Here is a 22,141-nt window from a genome sequence, read left to right on the forward strand (position 1 = left end):
TATGGAGGACATGTCATAAATTTAAGGTTCCTGGAGCTCTTAATGTGGGCCAAGTATTGTACTAGACATTGGAGTAGCTACAGTATAATCAGGTCAGACACAGTTCTTGTCACATATGGGGCTCAGGTCCCATGTATCCACATCAGACTGATACCAGAGCAGCTGAAAATCCAACTGTTTGGTTATAAAAATTGGATATCTGACCACCTTATTAAGAACAGGAATTGGATCTTTTCTCTCTTAATCACCTACAGTAAATACTACATCGGGCAAGGAATGCATTGTTCCCAAGTATCTCAAGACAATAAAAGTCCTGTTCCAAGTCTCACAAAAATCTATAGCTTTAGAACTACATATGGATAAGCTTTTTTAGCACATCCTTTCTAACTCTTTGGACAGGCACTTGTTGAGTGGATATTATTGGAAAGAATATTTGCATTCTTACTCCTAATTATTCAGGATTACATGAAGATGATCATAATAACGGTCTCCATGAATATGACATGGTTACAACCACACCACAATTATTCTTCAGCCGTATGCTTTCAACAGGGTTTGGCAGAACAATGCCTAGATGAAAACTCACACACTCATCCCTTTGTCATATCATCTTCCATTCCTCTCATTCCTCCTTTATCGATCACTGAAACTCAACCTAAAGCAACAATGAAGAAGAGAAATGGAAACATTAATCTGGATTTGCGACTGGCAAACCTTTCTTGGCAAGGAAATGGTTTTCTCAGGGACACCGAAGGTCGGAGGTACGTTCCATAATGGAGGATTTATACTTTGTTTATACTTCATTCACCAAATCCCTGAAGGATTTCTTCAATTTACCCAGGGAAAACATAACAATTAAAATGTTACTCCTTGAAACACCTCTCTTGAGAAATATTAATTGGTAGAATCAAACTACCTTGAAATGAGTGATTGGAGTGCCAATTAGTGTGGTGTCATGTGTTCCCCCCACTTTACACAAACTTTTTAAAAATTTCATGTTGAATCACATCCGTGTGGCCAGGGTAGCATCTAAAAATTCTATTGTACTGTATGCTCCCAAGCACTTAGTGAAATGCTCTGCACACAGTATGTGCTCAATTAATACCATTGGTTGATGATTGATTGATAGGACTTTAATTTTATGAACTATGCAGTAGATTTGTACTATTGGGTTTTAATTTAATCCAAACACATAATTATGAACCAACACCTCCTAGTGTTTCTTAGTCCTCTGCTTTCAGCACTGCCTCGTAGAAACGGGACATATACCAATGGCCTCTCTCCAGATGTGAAAGTAATGCATTTAAGTAAAATGTCCTTGAATAGGCACAAGAATCACATGAAAATATTTATGGTCGTAAATGACTATATTTAACTCTGAATCAGTAATGCAGTATTATTGGGGAATCCAGTGTGTTCAGGGGGTGTATTAGTAGGTGTATTGACATTCACAACTTGGGCATAATCTACCCACAGTATTTGTTTTGATCAGATCCCTAACATTTTAAAAAGGGAGAAACTGGAGAGAGGCCAGTGAATGATAACAAATATGACTAAAGAAATATAAAATAGAACCAGTTAGGAAAGATTTTGAATATTTTTGCCCTAGAAATTTCACCATTAAGGATTTTGCTCTATATCTTAGATTTGTTTTCCTAAGTGCATTACCTGGGAGAGTTCATACTGAATCTTCTAAGTCAACCCACTCAGCTATTAGGAGTCTTTCTGCAGTTAGCAAATCCACAGGGAAGAGAACCATGATATTCAGAGAAGGCTATTCAAAGAACATTCTTCACCACGAAGATGGATGGCAAGAAGCAGTGTGGCCTACTGTATAGAGCACGGGCTTGGAAGTCAGAAGGACCTGGGTTCTAATTCCATCTCTGCTGCTTGCCTGCTGTGTGACCTGAGGCAAGTCACTTAACTTCTCTGTGCCTCAATTGCCTCATCTATAAAATGGGGTTTAAGACAGTAAGCCCTATGTGGGACATGGACTGTGTCCGACCTTATTACCTTGTATCTGTCTACCCCAGCACTTAGAACAGGGCCTGGCACATAGAAGGTGCTTAATAAAAACCATTAAAATAAAAAAAGAAGGGCAGCCACCCTGTTTACCAAACCCCTTTGGCTGGTGGGTCATGGACAGAGGCAGAACAGAATGCTGGGGGACCATTGTTGTGGCCCAGTATGGCATTGCTTAGGATCCAAATTCAAAATATAATGGGTCAACTTCCACCTTGCCCTTCCTTTGGAGATAAAGTCACTGTTGCTTTTAAGTCAAACTCGTGGCTAATCTGTAGTCCTGACACATCTATCCCAGTGCTTAATAATAATAATAATTATAGTGATGGCATTTGTTAAATGCTTACTATGTGCGAAGCACTGTTCTAAGCGCTGGGGGGATAGAAGGTGATCAGGTTGTTCCACATGGAGCTCACAGTATTAATCCCCATTTTACAGATGAGGTAACTGAGGCTCAGAGAAGTTATGTGACTTGCCCAAAATCACACAGCTGACAAGTGGCAGATCTGGGATTAGAACCCATGACCTCTGAGTCCCAAACCCGTGCTCTTTCCACTGAGCCATGCTGCTTATGTGGAACTTTATAGGTGCTTTAAAAATGCTATGATTGTTATCATTGTTATTACTGAAAGCTACATATGCATGATGCTTGAACAAACCAGTCCTTTTATTATTTTTTTTGATGGTGTTTGTTAACCACTTTGTATGTGGCAGGTACTGAACTGGGGTAGATATACTGCACACAGTAGGTGCTCAATAAATACGATTGTATATAAGCTGATCAGGTTGAACACAGTCCACATCCCATTCAGGGCAAAGGGCCTTAATCCCCATGTTACAGATAAGGCAACTAAGACACAGAGAAATTAAGTGACTAGCCAAAGTTCACACAGCAGACAAGTGGCAGAGTCAAGATTAGAACCAAGGTCCTCTGACTCCCAGGCCTGTGCTCTTTACAATAGGTCATGCCACTTCCCAGATTTCTCTGGGAGACTTGTATTTCAAGTCTCACCTACATTTAAAGTTCAAATGAAGGACTATGTGGAACATAAGCACTGGAACATTTGTCTCCCTTACCGATTAGTGGGGGAAAAGTGAGGGAATTGTTTAGTGGCTCCCAGGTTTGCTGGAGATATTCTTCTCTTAATGTCCTATAGATAGGTCATCCAGGAGACTCAGTTTCTTTTCTGTGTGTGAAACTCTTATGTGACATCCTGTATGTACTCCTGGGGACCAAAGACAGGAATCAGGGTTTAAAGGTTATGATTTATGGTCAAATGGACGTTTTGCCCTTTCATTTACCAGTTTCCTCAAGGCCACTTTTACATCTTTGTTCCTCAGACTGTAGATCGAAGGATTCAACATCAGACTCAGAAATGTATAGAAAACAACTATTTTCTTGGACTGTTCCATAGATTGATCCTTCAGAGGTCTCACATACACGCAGAAGAGTGACCCATAAAATAAAGTGACACCCATCATGTGGGATCCACTGGTGGAAAATGCTTTACTCCTTTCCTCAGAAGACTGGATCTTGAGGATTGCCGTGAGAATGAAGATATAAGACAGGATGATAATCGTGAGGGAGCTGGAGAGGTTAAATCCAGAAGAGAGAAGCATGGCATTTTCTTTGAAGTGGGTATCAGAGTAAGACAGCTTTATGAGAGGCAGGTCGGCACAGCAAAAATGGTTGATGACATTGGATCCTCAAAGGGACAATCTGAATGTCGTGATTGTTTGGAACAGGCCTTTGGAGAAGCCTTATACATAAGGGAAAGCGATGAGGCAGGTGCAAACTCTCCTGGACATTTTGATGCTGTAATGTAGAGGGTGGCAGATAGCCATATAGTGATCATATGCCACTGCTGCCAGCATATAAAACTCTGTAAGGGCCAGAGCAATGAAAATGTAGGATTAGATGAAACAACCGGAAAAGGAGATGGTCTTCTTCTCTGATAAGATGTTAGTGAGCATCTTGGGGGTTATGTTTGAAGAATACCACAGGTCTACAAATGCTAAGTTGGTGAGGAAGAAATACATGGGTGTGTGAAGGCTAGAATTAGGTGAATTAGCACAATCAGATCTAGGTTGCCTAAGAAGTTAAAGAGTAGGTGACTAAAAATAATATAAAGAGGAAGCACTGTAGCTCTGGATGATCTGTGAGACCCAAGAGAATAAGATCTGTCACAGAAGTTCAATTTCCACTGGACATTTTTCTTGGGAACTGGGTTCAAACAATAAATGGTATTTATTGAGCACTTATTGTGTGCAGAGCACTGTACTAAGTACTTGGGTGAGTACAACACAACAGACTAGGTCAACTGCCCTGACCAAAAGGAGCTCACAGGCTGGAAGGGAAGACAGATATTAAAATAAATTACAGGGGGATAAAGTCCATAAGTGCTGGGGGACTGGGGTAGGAGTGAATATCAAAGGGCTAAGGGGCATAGAAAATTCAGAATGGAGGCCTTAGAAAGGTAAGGGAGGGCTTAGTCAGGGAAGGACTCTTGGAGGAGATTTGATTTTAGTAGTGTTTTTAAGGTGAAGAGACAGTTGGCTCTCAGATATGAAAGTGGGTGGAAGATCTAGGGCACCAGAAGGATGTGGATAAGGAATTGGTAGTGAGATAGAAAAGACTGAGGTACAGAGATTGGGTTGGCATCGGAGGATCAAAGTGTGCAGATTGGGTTGTAATAGGAGATCACCGAGATAAGGTAGCAGATAGAGAGAGCTGATGGAGTACGCTAAAACCGATGGTAAGGGGTTTCTGTTTGATGTGGAGGTAAATGGCCAACCTTTGGAGATTTTCGAGCAGAGGGGAGATATGGACTCAACATTATTTTCAGAAAAGTGATCCAGGCAGCAGAGTGACGTATGGACTGGAGACGAGTGAGTCAGGAGCAGGGAGGTCAGCCAGGAGGTTGATGCAGTAGTCGAGGCACGATATAGGTGCTTGGATCGACATTCACTGAAGTAAATAGAAATAAATCAAAAATGAAGATGAAAAAAATGGTTCTGAATTCCTTTCACGATCCCACTACCAATACCTTGAAATACCTTGGGTTACTTTAATGGGGCTTCTATTTCTCATGAGAGATAATGTACCCGAATAAAGCTAAGGAGGAGCCAGACAGACCCTAAGGTTCTCTAATTGTATGATTGCGTTGAGGGGAGAAATTCAGGACCAGGGTAGAGGGCTAACATTATGTCCCTCAGGAAATTATGCAACTTGAAGCTCTGTATTTTCTTAAAAGAAAGGATCCTTTTTTGTTTGTAACACATTCGTCTAATGCTTACTTTATGCTAGGCATCGTACTAAGTGCTGGAAAAGATACAAGCTAACCAGGTTGGACACAGTCGAAGTACCATATAGGGCGCACAGTCTTAATCCCCATTTTACAAATGAGGTAGTGGAGATGCAGAAAACCTAAGTGACTTGCCCAAGGTCACAGAGCAGACAAGTGCCCGAGCTGGGATTAGAACCTAGGTCCTTCTGACTTGCAAGCTATCCACTAAATCATCTTGCTTCTCACTTCTCTAGATCTAAAGGTCTTAAAACTCATCCCCCAGCTCCTCTACTTGACAAAACTATATCGTGATTCTCTGTAGTGATAGTAGCACCTGGCTTCAATCCCATATTACCAAGCACAAGCAAACAAAGTAAAAGAACAGGAAAAGGAAAGCAGCATAATATAATGTTGTCCACTTGATACTCTCACAGATGGTAGGTTCATTATTGATTATTGGAGAGAAAGATAAGGGTGTGAAAAGACTCAAGAAAAGTTAAGTCCATATATAGATGGAAGGGCCTGGATTATTAGAGCTATAGAAGATATAACTCTTATATTAGGCAAGGACGATCTTATTACAATTCCTCCAAATGAGCTTCGTTGCCACTTTTGGAGACAGAATATCAGGCTGGACCAATCACTGATCTGATGCAGTGTGACAATTCTCATGTTCCTGTGCTCCTTAATTGTAAACTATTTCAGGGAGTTGCAGTAAGCTCTCTGTGGGGAGGGAATGTATCTGTTTATTCTTGTATTATACTCTCTCAAGCACTTAGTACACACAGTAATTGTTCAGTAAGTACGACTGACTGCCTGACTATGTTCTTGACAACTCCTAAGCACTTTGAGGAACTCAACTAATTACAAAACTACCTAGTGAAAACCCAGCCTCGTTGGAAAAAAAAGCATTTTAGAAGCTCCTGTAGGAGCACATGAGCAAGTGATTAGATTATCATTTTCCAAATGAGTCTACAGTCTATCAGTTGCCTAACCCACTGTTTCTACTTCTACTTTCCATGACTTAGGACACCCGCCTTCTAGTTCCAGGTTTTCTGTATGTACTATAAGTCTAGGTTCTGACCCACAGCAACGAAGTGTGCAGGGGATGGTGGTGATTTTTAAAGTCTGAAACAGCAGGTAACGAGCAGGTCAGGGTAGGAATCCGGGTCTTCTGGAGAGAGAGAGTTTGATGAAGGGGGCATCAGAAAACCAAGGAAATTCCACGTTAGGAGGGATGAGAAGGATAGCAGTCCAACTGGCTAGGCTGGTTCCTCCAGCTTTAATGCGACTTCTATTTCTCATGAGAGATAATGTGGACACTAAGCTTTCTCTCCCTTTTTTGGATGGAAATTGTACTGTTGCCAAATTGTACTTTCCAAGAACTTAGTACAGTGCTCTGCACACAGTAAGAGCTCAATAAATATTATTAAATGAAATAGCAGTTAGCACCTCTTTTCACTCATGAGTCACAATTTCGCTCATACAGATTTCACCCTAGGGACTTTTCATAATGAGCATTGTTAATTTCTGGTCTTTCTTCATTAGGGGAAACTCCAGGGATCAGTTCAGAAACAGATAGAATTGCTTCTGCATTATTCTAACTGGGAAGCCATTGTTCTAACAATGGGAATGCCTTCTTTTACAAGAATGTTCTGAAATTCTGAGGAGTTGGCAGTAAGTCCTTCATTTTCTTATTACCTAATTTAGAAATTTAAGTAGCATTTAAATGCACAGAGTTTGAAGAGAGGGTTTAGCCTGGTTATTAGCCTGGTTATCAGTATGTTAGCCATGTCCCATGTTGCTAATTTTGTTTCATAAGCTCAAAGCAAAATGCAAGAGTGTCAAGTCTCCATTTCACCTCGGCCTTCAAAAGACCTATCAAAGGGGACGTTGGAGGGATTGTGCATATGGGAATGGTATGTGTGTGTGTGTGTGTGTGTGTGTGTGTGTGTGTGTGTGTGTGTGTGTGTGTGTGTGTGTAGCCAGGCATGGAAGTATGAGGAGCAGATATTGCTGTCTTCTGAATGCCTGATGGATGTAAGGGCTAACAAGAAAAATGGAGGAAGTGGTGAAAAATGGAGGAAAGATATAGAAGAAGATGGAGGATGTTGAAAGAAAAAGGACAGGAAAGTAATCAAGATATGAGAATAAAAAAGGGAGAACCAAAATAGAGATTGAAGAAATACCATATGATGATGGGGGAAAGAAAGGGGACAATCAGGAGAAGCAGTGCTCCCTACTGGATTGGGCACGAGTCTGGGAGTCAGAAGGAACTGGATTCTAATCCTGGCTCAGCTACTTGTCTGCTGTATTGACCTGCCTGGGCGGGTCACTTAACTTCTCTGTGCCTCAGTTACCTCATTTGTAAAATGGAGAGTTAGACTTTGAGCCCCATGTGAGACAGGGTCTGTATCCAACCTGATTATCTTGTATCTACTCCAGTGCTTAATACAGTGCCTGGCACATAGTAAATGCTTAAACATCTCATTTAAAAAATCAGAGACAGAAAAAGACAGGGAAGGGGAAACACTCAAGAATCCTTTGAATTTTTCAGAGGATGCAACTAGGCTGTCAATATAGTTAAGACTTCCTTCTTGTAACTATATATTTTACCTGTCATTGACAATTATCATCAAATGTCATAAGAAATGTTTTCACTAATATTTAAAGATAATTTGATATGAAATAATCATGGGCTTTTGTGGAATTCATGTATACTGCTTGCCTCTAAACTGAACATTTAGCCTAGTAGGTAGGGTGCATCCTTTGTGAATTGAAATGTTAATAGGAGATTTTAGATGTTATTCTGGAACTGATGATATTCTAAATCTTGATTCACATTCCAGGCTGATAAATAACTGACAAAAATAAAAAAAGAAAAACAATTTTAACTACAGCCAGGCAATCTTTTTTTTATTCCAGATTCTAATTATATAAAAGACTGCCACATTTTAGACCTATACCACCCACCCTCTGTTCAAACTCCGTGCATTTAAATGCTACTTAAATTTCTAAATTAGGTAATCTGAAAATGAAGGACTTACTGCCAATTCCTCAGAATTTCAGAACATTCTTGTAAAAGAAGGCATTCCCATTGTTAGAACAATGGCTTCCCAGTTAGAATAATACAGAAGCAATTCTATCTGTTTCTGAACTGATCCCTGGAGTTGCCGCTTAATGAAGAAAGACCAGAAATTAACAATGCTCATCATGAAAAGTCCCTAGGGTGAAATCTGTATGAGCGAAATTGTGACTCATGAGTGAAAAGAGGTGCTAACTGCTATTTCATTTAATACTATTTATTGAGCTCTTACTGTGTGCAGAGCACTGTACTAAGTTCTTGGAAAGTACAACTTGGCAACAGTACAATTTCCATTTAAGAAAGGGACAAAAAAGTTTAGTGTCCACTTCTATACTTTTAAAATGATATTTGTTACACTCTTAGTATGCGTCAAGCACTGTACTACGCGCTGGGGTATAAACAAGCTGATCAGGTTCATCACAGTCCTTGTCCCACATGGGGCTCAGTCTTAATTCCCATGTTACAGTTAAAGTAATGGAGGCAAAGAAAAGTGAAGTGATTTGCCCAAAGTCACATAGCAGAGAAGTGGCTCAACCAGGATTAAAACCCAGGTCCTCTAACTCCCAGGTCTGTGCTCTATTCACTAGGCCACGTTACTACTCCAATGATATAATAATAATAATAATGGTATTTGTTAAGCTCTTACCATGTGTAAAGCACAGTTCTAAGCGCTGGGGGATACAAGGTGATCAGGTTGTCCCATGTGGGGCTCACAGTCTTAATCTTTATTTTACAAATGAGGTAACTGAGGCACAGAGAAATTAAGTGACTTGCCCAAAGTCACACAGCTAACAAGTGGTGTAGACGGGATTAGAACCCATGACCTCTGACTCCCAAGCCCATGTTCTTTCCACTGAGCCACGCTGCCTCTCAGGAACAACAAGCAACAAATAAGAGGGGGAATCAATCAATCATATTTATTGATCATTTACTGTGTGCAGAGCACTGTACTAAGCACGTGGGAGAGTAAATTTTAACAATATAACAGACACATTCCCTGCCCACAGTGAGTTTACAGTTTAGAGGGGAAGACAGACATTAATATAAGTAAATAAATTAGGGACATGTCGATAAGTGCTGTGGGGCTGAGGGCAGGGATGAATAAAGGGAAGCAAAAGGGCTTGAGGAGACTGGAATTGTTCTAGGATCTCTGGGAAGGAATAGGCAGAGCTCTGTGAGCCTAGGATGGTCTGAAGGGGGAGAATCCAGAATGAACTAGATTCCCAGCCCATGGAATTGAAAGCCAGGATCTCATATGCAGACAGGTCCACAGGAACAAGGATGTTCCACAGGAACAAATTTTATAATTATAAAAATTATAAAAATTCTGAGGAACTAGCAGTAAGTCCTTCATTTTCATTTTAGGAATTTAAGTAGCATTTGAGTGCACAGAATTTGAAAAGAGGGTGGGTGGTATAGGTTTAAAATGTGGCAGTGCTTTTACATAATTGGAGCCCAGTGACTGAATATTGGGGGAAGGTACACTTCACCACACTCAGTCTCTTTACCTTGAACAGACAATGTAGAATTAGAGCAGCCCATTCTGAAATCTGTAATTAACTATCCTTGTAAGCACTTAATAAATAATGTTGAATGATTAATTGTTTGATGTCCCTGTAGGTTGGAAGCAAAGGGAAACAATTTGCTTGGATATGTACTTTTTGAAATATGTCCCTCATCTTTTTTTGTCTATTTTTCTATTACTGTGAGATGCAGCGGCCCTTCACTAGAAAGAAAAGAGTGATATCCTTTTCCTATAACACTCTGGTTATTTGAATTAGACAAGACTTTTTTCTCTCAGAGAGGAAGGGATCCTGTAGATTAAGAGCTGTGGTCTCAGAACAAGGCAGATCTTATAAAGTATTTTCTCCAGGTAGGAAAAGTCCTTGAGCTTGTATGGATTGATCGATCAATCACCCAGTTATGTATTAATCCCACTAGACTCTGAGCCTTGTGTGCGACAGGGACAGAGTCTGACCTGATTATTTTGTATCTACCCTGGTACTTGGCCCATTATTATTATTGTTATTATTATTATTACAATGGATCAAGCACTGTGCTAGACACTGGGTAAAGTACGATGAAGATGGTATTCATTAAGCACTTATGTGAGCAGAACACGGTATTAATGCTTGGGAAAGTACAATACAATAAAACTGGTAAGCACAATCTCTGACCACAATGGGTTAGAGTCTACAGGGTAAGACAGAATATAAAATTAATTAACAGATGTAGTTCCTACTCTAATCGACTCAGCGTTTAGGTAGGGGGAGGGGAAGTGGTCACAATATTCATAGAAAAGGCTACCTCTCAAAAACTACTTAAGTCTTTGACTGCATTTAGTTTTTTCATGGTATTGGTTAAGCGTTCACTATATGCCAGACACTGTATTAAGCAATGGGGTAGATACAGGCTAATCAGGTTGCACATAGTCTATGTCCCACATGGGCTCACAGCCTCAATCCACATGTTTTAGATGAGGGAACTGAGGCACAGAGAAGTTATGTGATTTGCCCAAGGTCCCATAGCAGACAAATAGTGGAGTCAGGACTAGAACCTAGTCTTTCTGACTCCCAAGCCCATGCTATATCCACTAGGGTACTCTACTTGTCAATTTGCACCCTTTATTCACATCTCCCTCAGCCCCACAACACTTATGTACATAGGCATAATGTATTTATTTGTATCAATGTCTGTTTCCCCCTCAAGACTGTAAGCTAATTGTGGGCAGGGAACTTGTCTACAAGCTCTGTTACATTGTATTCTCCCAAGTGGTCAGGACTCTGCACCAAGAGTTCAATTAATATAATTGGTCGATTGATTGAAGACTACAATAACCCAGGAACTGTTCAAGCAGTTAATCACCTTTCTAGGACCAACTGCCCGACCAGGCTGTCAGCTGTTTCCCTGAACAGCCTCGTTCTAAAATGATTTAGAAGCTGTGAGGATGACTCTACTTTGTTCCCACTCAGGATGGGGAAAAGCACATTTTCTTCCTCTAACAGGTGGGAGGGGGAGCTGGGAATAGATCAGGGGATGGAGCTGGTTATCAGAGAGATCCTGAAGGGTGAGAAAATTCAAGGACGAAGGATGCCCCTGAAGCAACCTTCTAGAGCGACTATTGTAAAAGATAAGGAAAGTGAAGTGACCACCCAGAGCTTCCTGGGGTGGAATTCATTCATTCAGTAGTATTTATTGAGGGCTTACTGTGTGCAGAGCACTGTACTAAGCGTTTGGGAAAGTACAATCTAGCAAGGAAGAGAGACGATACCTGCCCAAAATGAGCTCACAGTCTAGAGGCAGGGAAACAGACATCAGTATAAATAAACAGACTTGATCTTGGGCCATGCAGGGACCCAAACCCATTTACCAGAAATTACAATGCCCCCTCAGGAAGCATCTCTGAGGTGGAATAGCAATCAATCAATCAATGGTATTTATTGAATGCTTACTATGTAAAGAACACTGCACTAAGCACTTGGGAGAGGTACAGAATATAGAAGTGGATTTTATTTTAACATGATAGTATTTCCTTTGTCTTTCATTTAACTGGTCCTCCATCACCAGTTTAAAGTGTTGTTGTTGCTTTTCAATGCTTAATGAGACTTGACCAGAATCATATTTGTCATTAGCATTAAAGATTCTGTTATGTCTCCTCATACAGATCAATTTTAGATTGAGTAACTTGGGTTCCTAGACATGAGGGGCATTAAAATGCTACCCTCATTATAAAAAATGGCAAAATGTCTTATAGACAGAAGAGAATAATTTACGAAGATATGTGATAAAGTGAACCAAAATAATACATTTGACTTTGCTCATCTTGCCCAGTTTTACATTGGTATATTTTAGAAAATCAATCACTCATTAATAATTCAGAATAAAGGCATTGGACAGCTAATATCCTTTTTCAGGCAAAGGAGGGAGAGTAGGGGATATTCATCCAGATTTGCTTTCATGTATTTTTGTTGGACAATGCAAGGCATCATTCCTTTACCCTTCCTAGATTCTCTCACTATTGCTGTCTGCATACTTTTCTGTCAAAGTCACCCATTGGAATTGCAATTGACACAAAGGAAATTAAAAACAAATTTATCTGCTTGTTTGCTTAAATTAATTTGACCCTCTTACACTTTGATTTGCATGCCCATGTTAAAGTGTCAGTGTCATCACTGGAAGTTTTTAAGTGGTTGCTTCTTTAATTGTCTGAAACCATTTCTTTAATGAAGACTCAGCTAGAGGCAAGGTAGTGAACAAATGAAGGGTGTGTTTTCTCTAGTGCAGAGGGTCCAAATGTCTTTGATTTTGAAGCATTCTCTGTGAAGACCAGATCTTCGGTTGGCTGGATATGAACCAGAGAGTAATCCACTGTGGGAGCTGGAAAGTGCATGATACCTTTTTTTTAACCATACAGTTTATGATACTATCAGAAACACAATTTCAGGGCCCAAGTCTCTGAGGAATATTTTGAAGTTGCTGAAAGAAGCAACTTGGTCAGCTTATAGTCATATTTATTCAGCACTTACTGTGCTCTTTGGAGAGTACGGTACAACAATATACAGATACATTCAATGCTCACAATGAGCCTAAATTCTAGTTGGATATATCCACGTTTTTCCTTCTAGAAGGGGGAGGTTAAAAGATCTAAGAAATGGATTTGAAGGATTTAAAACCAATATAAAGCAGAGTAAAAGAGGAAAATAGAGGAATCAGAGAGATGAAATGAAGGTCTGGGTTTGATTGTGAAAGACCGCAGGGTGATGGGCAGAGGAAGACCTGTGTTACTTCAGTTGATTCGGCTGCACCAGGGAGCACATCTTTACTGGACCTTGCCCAGGTGAACGGTGGCATCCAACTCTGCTCTGGGGAGAAAGTATTGGTAATGAAAGCTGATATACGCACCAAGAAGGATGGCAGGGAGGGCACCTGAGGAGCAACAGAGTGAGTACACACCAAGGTCAGGATGGGGGAGTACCAGTAAACTGGCTGGCTGGATTATGGGTTCAGAAGAGGATGGGGCTACCCAAATGGACTAAAGATACCAAGAGAGGCCCGGGCCCAGCACCCCAAGTGGCTCCCTTGTACCATTAAGTCCTCTAGAAGTATTGAGGGAAGTCGTACAGCACAGGACTGGGAATCAGGAGACTTGAGTTCTAATTCCATCTCTGTCATTTGTTTGCAGTGTGACCTTGAGCAAGTCACTTAGCTTCTCTGTGCCTCAGCTTTATCACCTGTAAAATGAGAATTAAATGCCCTTTTTTTCTCTCTACAACTGAGATCCCCAAGTGGCAAGGGGACCAAGTCTGATCTGATTGAACTTTATCTACCATAGTGCTTGGCACATAGTGAGTCCTTAACAAATACCACGAACATCATCATCACTGACTTGGAATACTAAAATATGTTATCATGTGAAACACAATTCAACTCAAATGCATCTGCCAGATAGCAGATTCGAGAAAGTGGGAGAGAAAGGAAAGATAAATTTTATTTGGTCAACAATTGAAATTTGAGAACTCTGCATCCTTCACATCATTATTCCTCCTGATGTATATGAAAGGGTTCAACATGGGGCACAAAAACGTATAAAAGAGAGCAACGATTTTCCCCTGTTCAACCGACCACTCGGTGTGAAGTGTTAGATGCATACAGAGAAGAGTCCCATAAAATATGGTGACATTGTTCAGGTGGGAGCCACAGGTGGAGAAGGCTTTGAGTCTGCTCCCAGCTGAACGGATCCTCAGGATGGCAGCAAAGATGAAACCATAGGAGATGAGAATGATCAAGAGAGAGCAGATGAGGTTGAAACCAGCAACCACAAACATGGCAGTTTCTTTTACGAAGGTGTCAGAGCAAGACAGAAGTAGTAAGAGAGGAGGATCTGTACAGTAGAAATGATTGACGTCATTAGAACCGCAAAATGACAAATGAAGCATCAGCAACGTCTGGATCAAGCCATTAAGGAAACCATAGACATATGGAGCCATCACCAGACCGATGCAAACTCCCCTAGACATTTTGCTGCTGTAAGCAGAGGGCTGCAAATTGCCACGTAGTGGTCATAAGCCATGACCGTTAGCAGACAGTATTTGGTGATGGCCAGAGAGATGAAAATAGTAAACTGAATGAAATAACCAATAAAGAAAATGGTCTTCTTCTCTGATAAGAAATGCACCAGCATCTGAGAGGAGATATTGGTGGCATAGCATAGATCCACGAAGGAGAGGTGGCTGAAGAAAAAGTACATGGGATTGTGCAGTCTGGGAATGATTCGAATAAGAACAATCATGCCGACATTCCCCACCACGGTGATGAGGTAGATGGCAAGAAACATTACAAAGAGGATAGGACACATTTCTGCTTGAACCTTCAGCCCCAGGAGAATAAATTCAGTCATTTCTGTATGATTCCTATTAGACACTTTGCTCATTAAACTATAATCAACTAAAATACAAAAAAAAGGCCATTAATAGATGTGAGTAGGACTCTTTCTCTTTCTCCTGTCTCTCACTTCTTGGATTTCTCTCAATCAATCAGTAATTTTTAATGTGCAGTTACTGTGTGCCAATCACTGTATTAAATGCTTGGGAGAGTACTATACAAAATACACAACACAATCCTGTCCACAAAGAGCTTAAAGATGAGAGGGGGAGACAGACGTTAAAAAATATTACAGATGGGGTTGTACCTAACTACTGTGGGGCTGGGGGAGAGATGAATATCAACGTTCTTAAGGGAAACAGACCAAAGTGCGTAGGTGACATAGAAATGAGGGCTTAGATGGAAAAATCAAGGTTTGGCACACAGTGTGCTTTGAACACAGCAAGTGCTCCATAAATACAAATAATTGATTGATTGATTGTGCTAGTTGGGGAAGGCCTCTTGGAGGTAACGTGGCACGACCTTGATACAGAGATGACTCTGGAGAGCAACAGCTGGTATTTCCAGGAAACTGAATCAACTGAAATAAAATAAAATCTTGGCAGGATAACAAGATGATGATCTTCTCAGAAGCTATGGTGGATTATATTTGCCAGTGAACTGGGAAATCTAAGGGACAATGGAATCACAGAGGAGTAAACATATACAATAACACTTTAACCTCAAGCTGTCCTTCATTACTGTACAATATAAATTTTAGAAACAGGTCAATAAGGTTTACAGTAATGCCACATACAGATGAATTGATTTCAAATAGGCATACCCGGACTTTCCCGTCACTTGTAGATGGCACTACCAACCTTCCTGTCTCACAAGCACACAACCTTCATGTCATCTTCGACCCCGGTCTCTCATTCACCCCTCACATCCAATCCATCAACAAAATCTGCCGGTCTCACCTCCACAATATCGCCAAGATTCGCCCTTTCCTCTCCATCCAAACCACTACCTTGCTGGTTCAATCTCTCATCCTATCCCGACTGGATTACTCCATCAGCCTCCTCTCTGGTCTCCCATCCTCCTGTCTCTTCCCACTTCATCTATACTTCACGCTGCTTTTCGGGTCACCTTTGTGCAGAAACGTTATGGGCATGTTACTTCCCCCTCAAAAATCTCCAGTGGTTTCGTGTCAACCTACGAATCAAGCAAGAACTCCTCACTCTCAGCTTCAAGGCTCTCCATCACCTCGCCGCCTCCTACCTCACCCCCCTTCTCTCTTTCTACAGCCCAGCCCGCACCCTCCGTTCCTTTGCTGCTAACCTCCTCACTGTACCTCGTTCTCGCCTGTCCTGCTGTCGACCCCTGGCCCACGATCTTCCCCTGGCCTAGAATACACATCCACCAAGTTAGCTCTCTTCCTCCATTCAAAGCCCTACTAAGAGCTCACCTCCTTCAAGAGGCCTTCCCAAACTGAGCCCCCCTTTTCCTCTCTTCCTTCCCCTCCCCACAGCACATATATATATATATATATATATATATATACATTTATATAATATATATATATAATATATATATAATATATAAATATATATATTTGTACAGATTTATTACTCTACTTATTTTACTTGTACATATTTTTCTATTTATTTAGTTAATGATGTGCATATAGTTTAAATTCTATTTGTTCTGACGACTTTGACACCTGTCTACATGTTTTGCTTTGTTGTCTGTCTCCCCCTTCTAGACTGTGAGCCCGATGTTGGGTAGGGACCGTCTTTATATGTTGCCAACTTGCACTTCCAAAGCGCTTAATACAGTGCTCTCCACACAGTAAGCGCTCAATAAATACGATTGAATGAATGAATGAATGAACCAGAAAGGAGAGTGGTACTGTCTACAGTGCCAGGAAATTCAGAGGAAGACAGGGTTTAAGTGGGAAGAAGAGTTCAGTTTTGGACAAGCTAAATTTGGGGTGTTGGCTGAACATACAAGTTAAGATATCCTGAAACCAAGGAGAAACATGAGACTGCAGAGAATAGGAGAGGTCAGGGCTGGAGAGATAGATTTGGACATCATCCAGGAAAAGGTGATAGTTGAAGCCATGGGAGTGAATGAGTTCTCCAAGGCAGTGAGTGTAGGTGGAAAATGGAAGCGGATCCAGAACTGAGCCTTGAGAGACTCCCACCCTTAGAACGCAGCTGAGAAAGAAAAGTTTGAGTAATGCATGAAACAACCTTTAACGTTTGAAACACTTTGTCTAAATTTCCAAAATATGCGACCTTATCATAATGTTGCCCAATTTCTAAAATAAGCTATTTTCTACACACTAAAGAACTCAGTTACATCTGCCATACTAAAATCCCCAGGAGGCATGGAAAATTTCCCACTGGTTCTCAAAGGAAGTCTTAATGGGATTGTGTTCCTGTTTCTTGATGGAATTGTTTTCGTGTTTTATATACTTCTTAGGCTGATGACCCATTTTTCCTTTTACAAATGCTCTTCCTATATAACAAGGAATTGGTGTCTAGATAACGCATTCAATTGGGAGGAAATACAAACAAAATGAAATGTCCAAACATGAGAGATAGCCATAATATTTTTGAATCTCTGAGAAAAGGAGTCTCTGAACATCCTTTTGATAGTTATTTTAGTCTGTTTTATTTAGGCTGTAGAATTTGACCGACATGCCATTAGAATTTAAAAATTGCATACATAAAAGATCATTAAATGAATATTTAAGAAGTTTGACTAAAGAGTGAACCCTAATAATGATATACATGACAGAAAAAAGAAAATGTCATTCCCTTTCAATTTAACCATTCATTCTTTTACATTTAGGGAATGGAGTTTGGTACGTAAGTAATTCACAAGTTGTTTATAGCATCTCCGGAAGAGTCAGGATTAGGGTTCCATTTAGTAGTCCAGAAGGCAACTCTCTCTGTTGTGCCAATAATTCTAGTTTCCCTGTTGTCCTTGTTAATTATCAGGTATTCTAACGGTGTTTCTGGACATCATTTCCCTTAAACTCATGGAAAAAAAGAGAAAGACTGTGCCGATGATTCATTCTTTACCATGTGTTACTGACCTCAGCTGACATCTCCATTTCTATCATGAGGGGATAATGGAAACAACCAATAACTTGAAATAACCCAAAAGACGTTTAGGCTACATCTAGTCCAGTGAAACGTTCAGTCCATTTCTGATCAATACTATTTTGTGGGGTGGCATACCAATAGGTTAATCAATCAATAATATTTATTGTTTACTTACTGTGGGCAGAGCACTATATTTGGTGCTTTGGAGAATACAATAAAGTGGATTTGGTAGAAACAATCACTACCCTCAAGATGCTCTTTATTATTATTACTGTGGCATTTGTTAAGCTCTTCCTATGTGCCAGGCACTGTACTAAGCAATGGGGTAAATACAAGATAATCAGGGTAGACACAATCCATCTCTCTCATGGGGATCAGTCTTAACCCCAATTTTACAGTTGAGGTAACTGAGGCACAAAGAAGTTAAGTGATTTGCCCAAGATCACAAAGCAAAAAAGTGGCAGAGTAGGGCTTAAGAGCCTAGGTCCTTCTGACTCCTAGGCACATGTTCTATCTACTAGACCATGCTGCTTCAGCAATCCACTTCAGTATCCACAAATACTGAAAGGGCCATATTTTGCCATAGTCAGTTAGATGTGATTTTACCCTTCTTCAGAGGTCTTTCAATTGACAGGACTTTATATATCTCGGAAGGTCACATCATCAAATGTCTTTCCTACTTGTTCTCAAAGTGAAGTTTTGATAAATTATGAGAAGCATTGTTGCCTAGTGGAAAGAGCACAGGCCTGGGAGTCAAAGGACCTGGGTTCTAACCTCAGCTCCACCACTTGTCTGCTTTGTGACAAGTCACTTCACTTATCTGTGCCCTCAATTATCTCATCTGTAAAATGAAAATTAAGACCATGAGCCCTATGTGGGACCGGGACTGTGTCCGACCCAATTATCTCATATTTACCCCAGTGCTTAGTACAGTGCCTGGAACATAGTACGTGCTTAACAAATACCCCAATTTTTTCACAAAAAAATGGTGACTACTTTCATCTTAAACATTTCCACATTTCAGAAATGATCAAGTTTTTAACTCTTCCAGCATAATGAACTCTGAAGTTTAACAGAAAAAAATTATTGTGTATTTAATTAGTTTTAGCTTTTTAACCCATTAATGATAAATCATGCCACCAGTCAATAACTGTTATCTCATTTGGGCAAAATAATCTGGCATCCACATGTTGATTGATGAATGAGACTCGGTTTATTCCTTTAGCTGTAGATGCAATCATTTGTTTATTAATGATAGTTATTTTCCACTTATAATGTACTCAGCATCAGGAAAGTGCAAAGATATAGAATCCAGCCAGTTCTGGATTCACAGTGGTGAATAAAGTGAGAAGCTGTGTGGACTAGTGGATAGAAAATGTGCCTGGGAGAAAGAAGGATCTGGGTTCTAACACTGGTTCAACCACTTGTCTGCTTTGTGACCTTGGACAAATCACTTAATTTCTCTCTGCCTCAGTTACCTCATCTGTAAAATGGGGATTGAAACTGTGAGCTCCATGTGGGACATGAACTGTGCACCAACTTGACTAGTTTGATACAACCTGATTGTATCTAGCCCAGTGTTTAGTTCCCTCCCTGGCACATTGTAAGCACTTAGCAAATACCATAAAAATTATAAAAATAAGTTAATTTAGCACTCCACCTTGTACTTGCAGGAGTTCATAATATTGAGCCATGTAAATGAATGTATTTATTTTGGAGATATTAGAAATTGAGAAAACAATCGAAATCTTGGGTTTAGGATCCAGAACACAGATTTAGATAACATAAGAGACAAAGATGTCACTGAGAGACTGAGAACAGAGAAAATCTTGGTCTGTGTCATGGGGCATGTGTCACGGTTTCAATTTGGAGAGAAATTATCTTGAGTGGAGAAGCAGCATGGTCCATTGGAGACAACATGGGCCTGGGTGTCATAAGGACCGTTGTTCCAATCCTAGATCCACCACTTGTCTGCTGTGTGACCTTGGACAAGTCACTTAACTTCTCTATGCCTCAATTATCTAATCTGTAAAATGGGAATTAAGAATGTGAGCCCTATGTGGACAGGGAATGTGTCCAACCCGATTGTCTATTATCTGTCTCAGCACTTAGGAAGGTGTCTGGCACAAAATAAGTGCTTAGTGAAGCTCACTATTATTATTATTATTATTATTATTATTATTATTATTATTATTATTATTTTATGGTGAATTGAGGTAAAGCAAGTTATAGCCTACTAGAATAGCCCTGCTTCTATTTCATCTGACAAGGACCTTGGTTATTATAGCATCAAACTTACTAAAGTGTGCAGTTTTCACCTATAAAGAACGCATTAAACCTAATGTCCTTCATCATATTGCTTTCTGCGATCACAGGTGAGCCAGATGACTAGGCTCCAAGTGAAAACCTAAATGTTGACACCCATTCTGGATGGCCGGGAGAGATGTCTTCAAAGAGCAGAAGTCAATGGAACTGTAACTGGTAAATCAGGGCCATTATGCAGAAGAAGCTCAATGTAATGGTCAACAAGCTCTGGTGTTCACTGTTATCTGAAAGGATGACCGTGATAGCCCTGGCTATCCCTTTTAAACAGGAAATCATTCATTCATTCATTCAATCACATTTATTGAGCGCTTATTGTGTGCAGAGCACTACATTAAGTACTTGGGAAGTACAAGTTGGCAACATATAGGGACTGTCCCTGCCCAACAACGGGATCACAGTCTAGAAGGAGGAGACAGACAACAAAACAGAACATGTAGACAGGTGTCAAAATCGTCAGAACAAATAGAATTGAAGTTATACACAAATAGTTAACAAAATAAATATAATAGTAAACATGTACAAGTAAAATAGAGTAATAAATCTGTACAAATATATATATACATATACATATACACATACACATATACATATATATTTGTACAGACTTATAGGTGCTCTGAGGAGTGGAAGGAGGTGGGTGGATGGGGAGTAGGAGAGGAAAAGGGGGTCTCAGTCAGGGAAGGCCTCCTGGAGGAGGTGAGCTCTCAGTAGGGCTTTGAAGAGGTGAATAGAGCTAGCTTGGCAGATGTGTGGAGGGAGGGAATTCCAGACCAGGGAAAGGACGTGGGCCGGGGGTAGACAGCAGGACAGGCGAGAATGAGGTACAGTGAGGTGGTTAGCAGCAGAGGAGCAGAGGGTGCGGGCTGGGATGTAGAAGGAGAGAAAGGAGGTGTGGTAGGAGGGGGCGAGGTGATGAAGAGCCTTGAAGCCGAGAGTGAGGAGCTTTTGCTTGATTCGTAAGTTGACAAGCAGCCACTGGAGATTTTTGGGGAGTGGAGTAACATGCCCAGAGCGTTTCTACACAAAAATAATGAGAGCAGAGGAATGAAGTATGGACTGAAGTGGGGTGAGACAGGAGGATGGAAGATCAGAAAGGAGGCTGATGCAGTAATCCAGTCGGGATTGGATGAGAGATTGAACCAGCAAGGTAGCGGTTTGGATGGAGAGGAAAGGGCGGATCTTTGCGATGTTGTAGACGTGAGACCGGCAGGTTTTGGTGACGGATTGGATGTGTGGGATGAATGAGAGAGCGGGGTCGAGGATGACACCAAGGTTGCAGGCTTGTGAGAGGGAAGGATGGTAGTGCTGTCTACAGTGATGGGAAAGTCAGGGATAGGGCAGGGTTTGGGTGGGAAGATAAGGAGTTCAGTCTTGGACATATTGAGTTTTAGATGATGGGCAGACATCCAGATGGAGATGTCCTGAAGGCAGGAGGAGACACGATCCTGGAGGTAGGAAGAGAGAGCAGGGGCAGGAATGCCCACGCTGATCTCAGTCCATACTTGGCTGATCACCGTTCTCCAACAGGATGACCCAATCAGCCTGAGCATTAGGAGACTTTTTAAATGGGGACGCTTGTGTTGGTATTAAGCCCATCCTTGGACTGAATACTGATTTGGGACTGATCATCCACAGTAGGAAATTCTCAATTTCCCTGGGTTGAGGGCTTAATGGTGTCAGAGATCTCAGTGCCCCTGGGTTGAAAGCTTAATACAAGCAGGATCCTTTACTGTTAATGTTTCTGTTCACTAATAAATGTAGACATACTGGAAATGCTCCGACCTCTGGCTCTTCCTGGAGACAGGCCGGCTCCCCCGGGACGGGGCTGCAGCCCAGCCCGCACCCTCCGCTCCTCCGCCGTTAATCTCCTCACCGTACCTCATTCTCGCCTGTCCCGCCATTGACCCTCGGCCCACGTCCTCCCCCGGGCCTGGAATGCCCTCCCT

General features: G+C 41.0%; 1 protein-coding gene and 1 pseudogene across 1 annotated transcript; both read right to left on the minus strand.

The window, feature by feature from the left end:
* Positions 1–3,282: 3,282 nt before the first annotated feature.
* On the minus strand, positions 3,283–4,234 carry LOC119921834 (annotated as a pseudogene).
* Positions 4,235–13,889: 9,655 nt separating this feature from the next.
* Positions 13,890–21,791, minus strand: LOC119921835 (olfactory receptor 1030-like). The gene is given in 3 exon segments (XM_038741852.1): positions 13,890–14,425; positions 14,428–14,838; positions 21,698–21,791. Coding segments are annotated over 3 exon segments (1,041 nt in total).
* Between the last annotated feature and the right edge of the window lie 350 nt (positions 21,792–22,141).

The sequence above is a fragment of the Tachyglossus aculeatus genome, unplaced genomic scaffold, assembly GCF_015852505.1.
Source record: "Tachyglossus aculeatus isolate mTacAcu1 unplaced genomic scaffold, mTacAcu1.pri SUPER_30, whole genome shotgun sequence".
Taxonomy (NCBI): domain Eukaryota; kingdom Metazoa; phylum Chordata; class Mammalia; order Monotremata; family Tachyglossidae; genus Tachyglossus; species Tachyglossus aculeatus.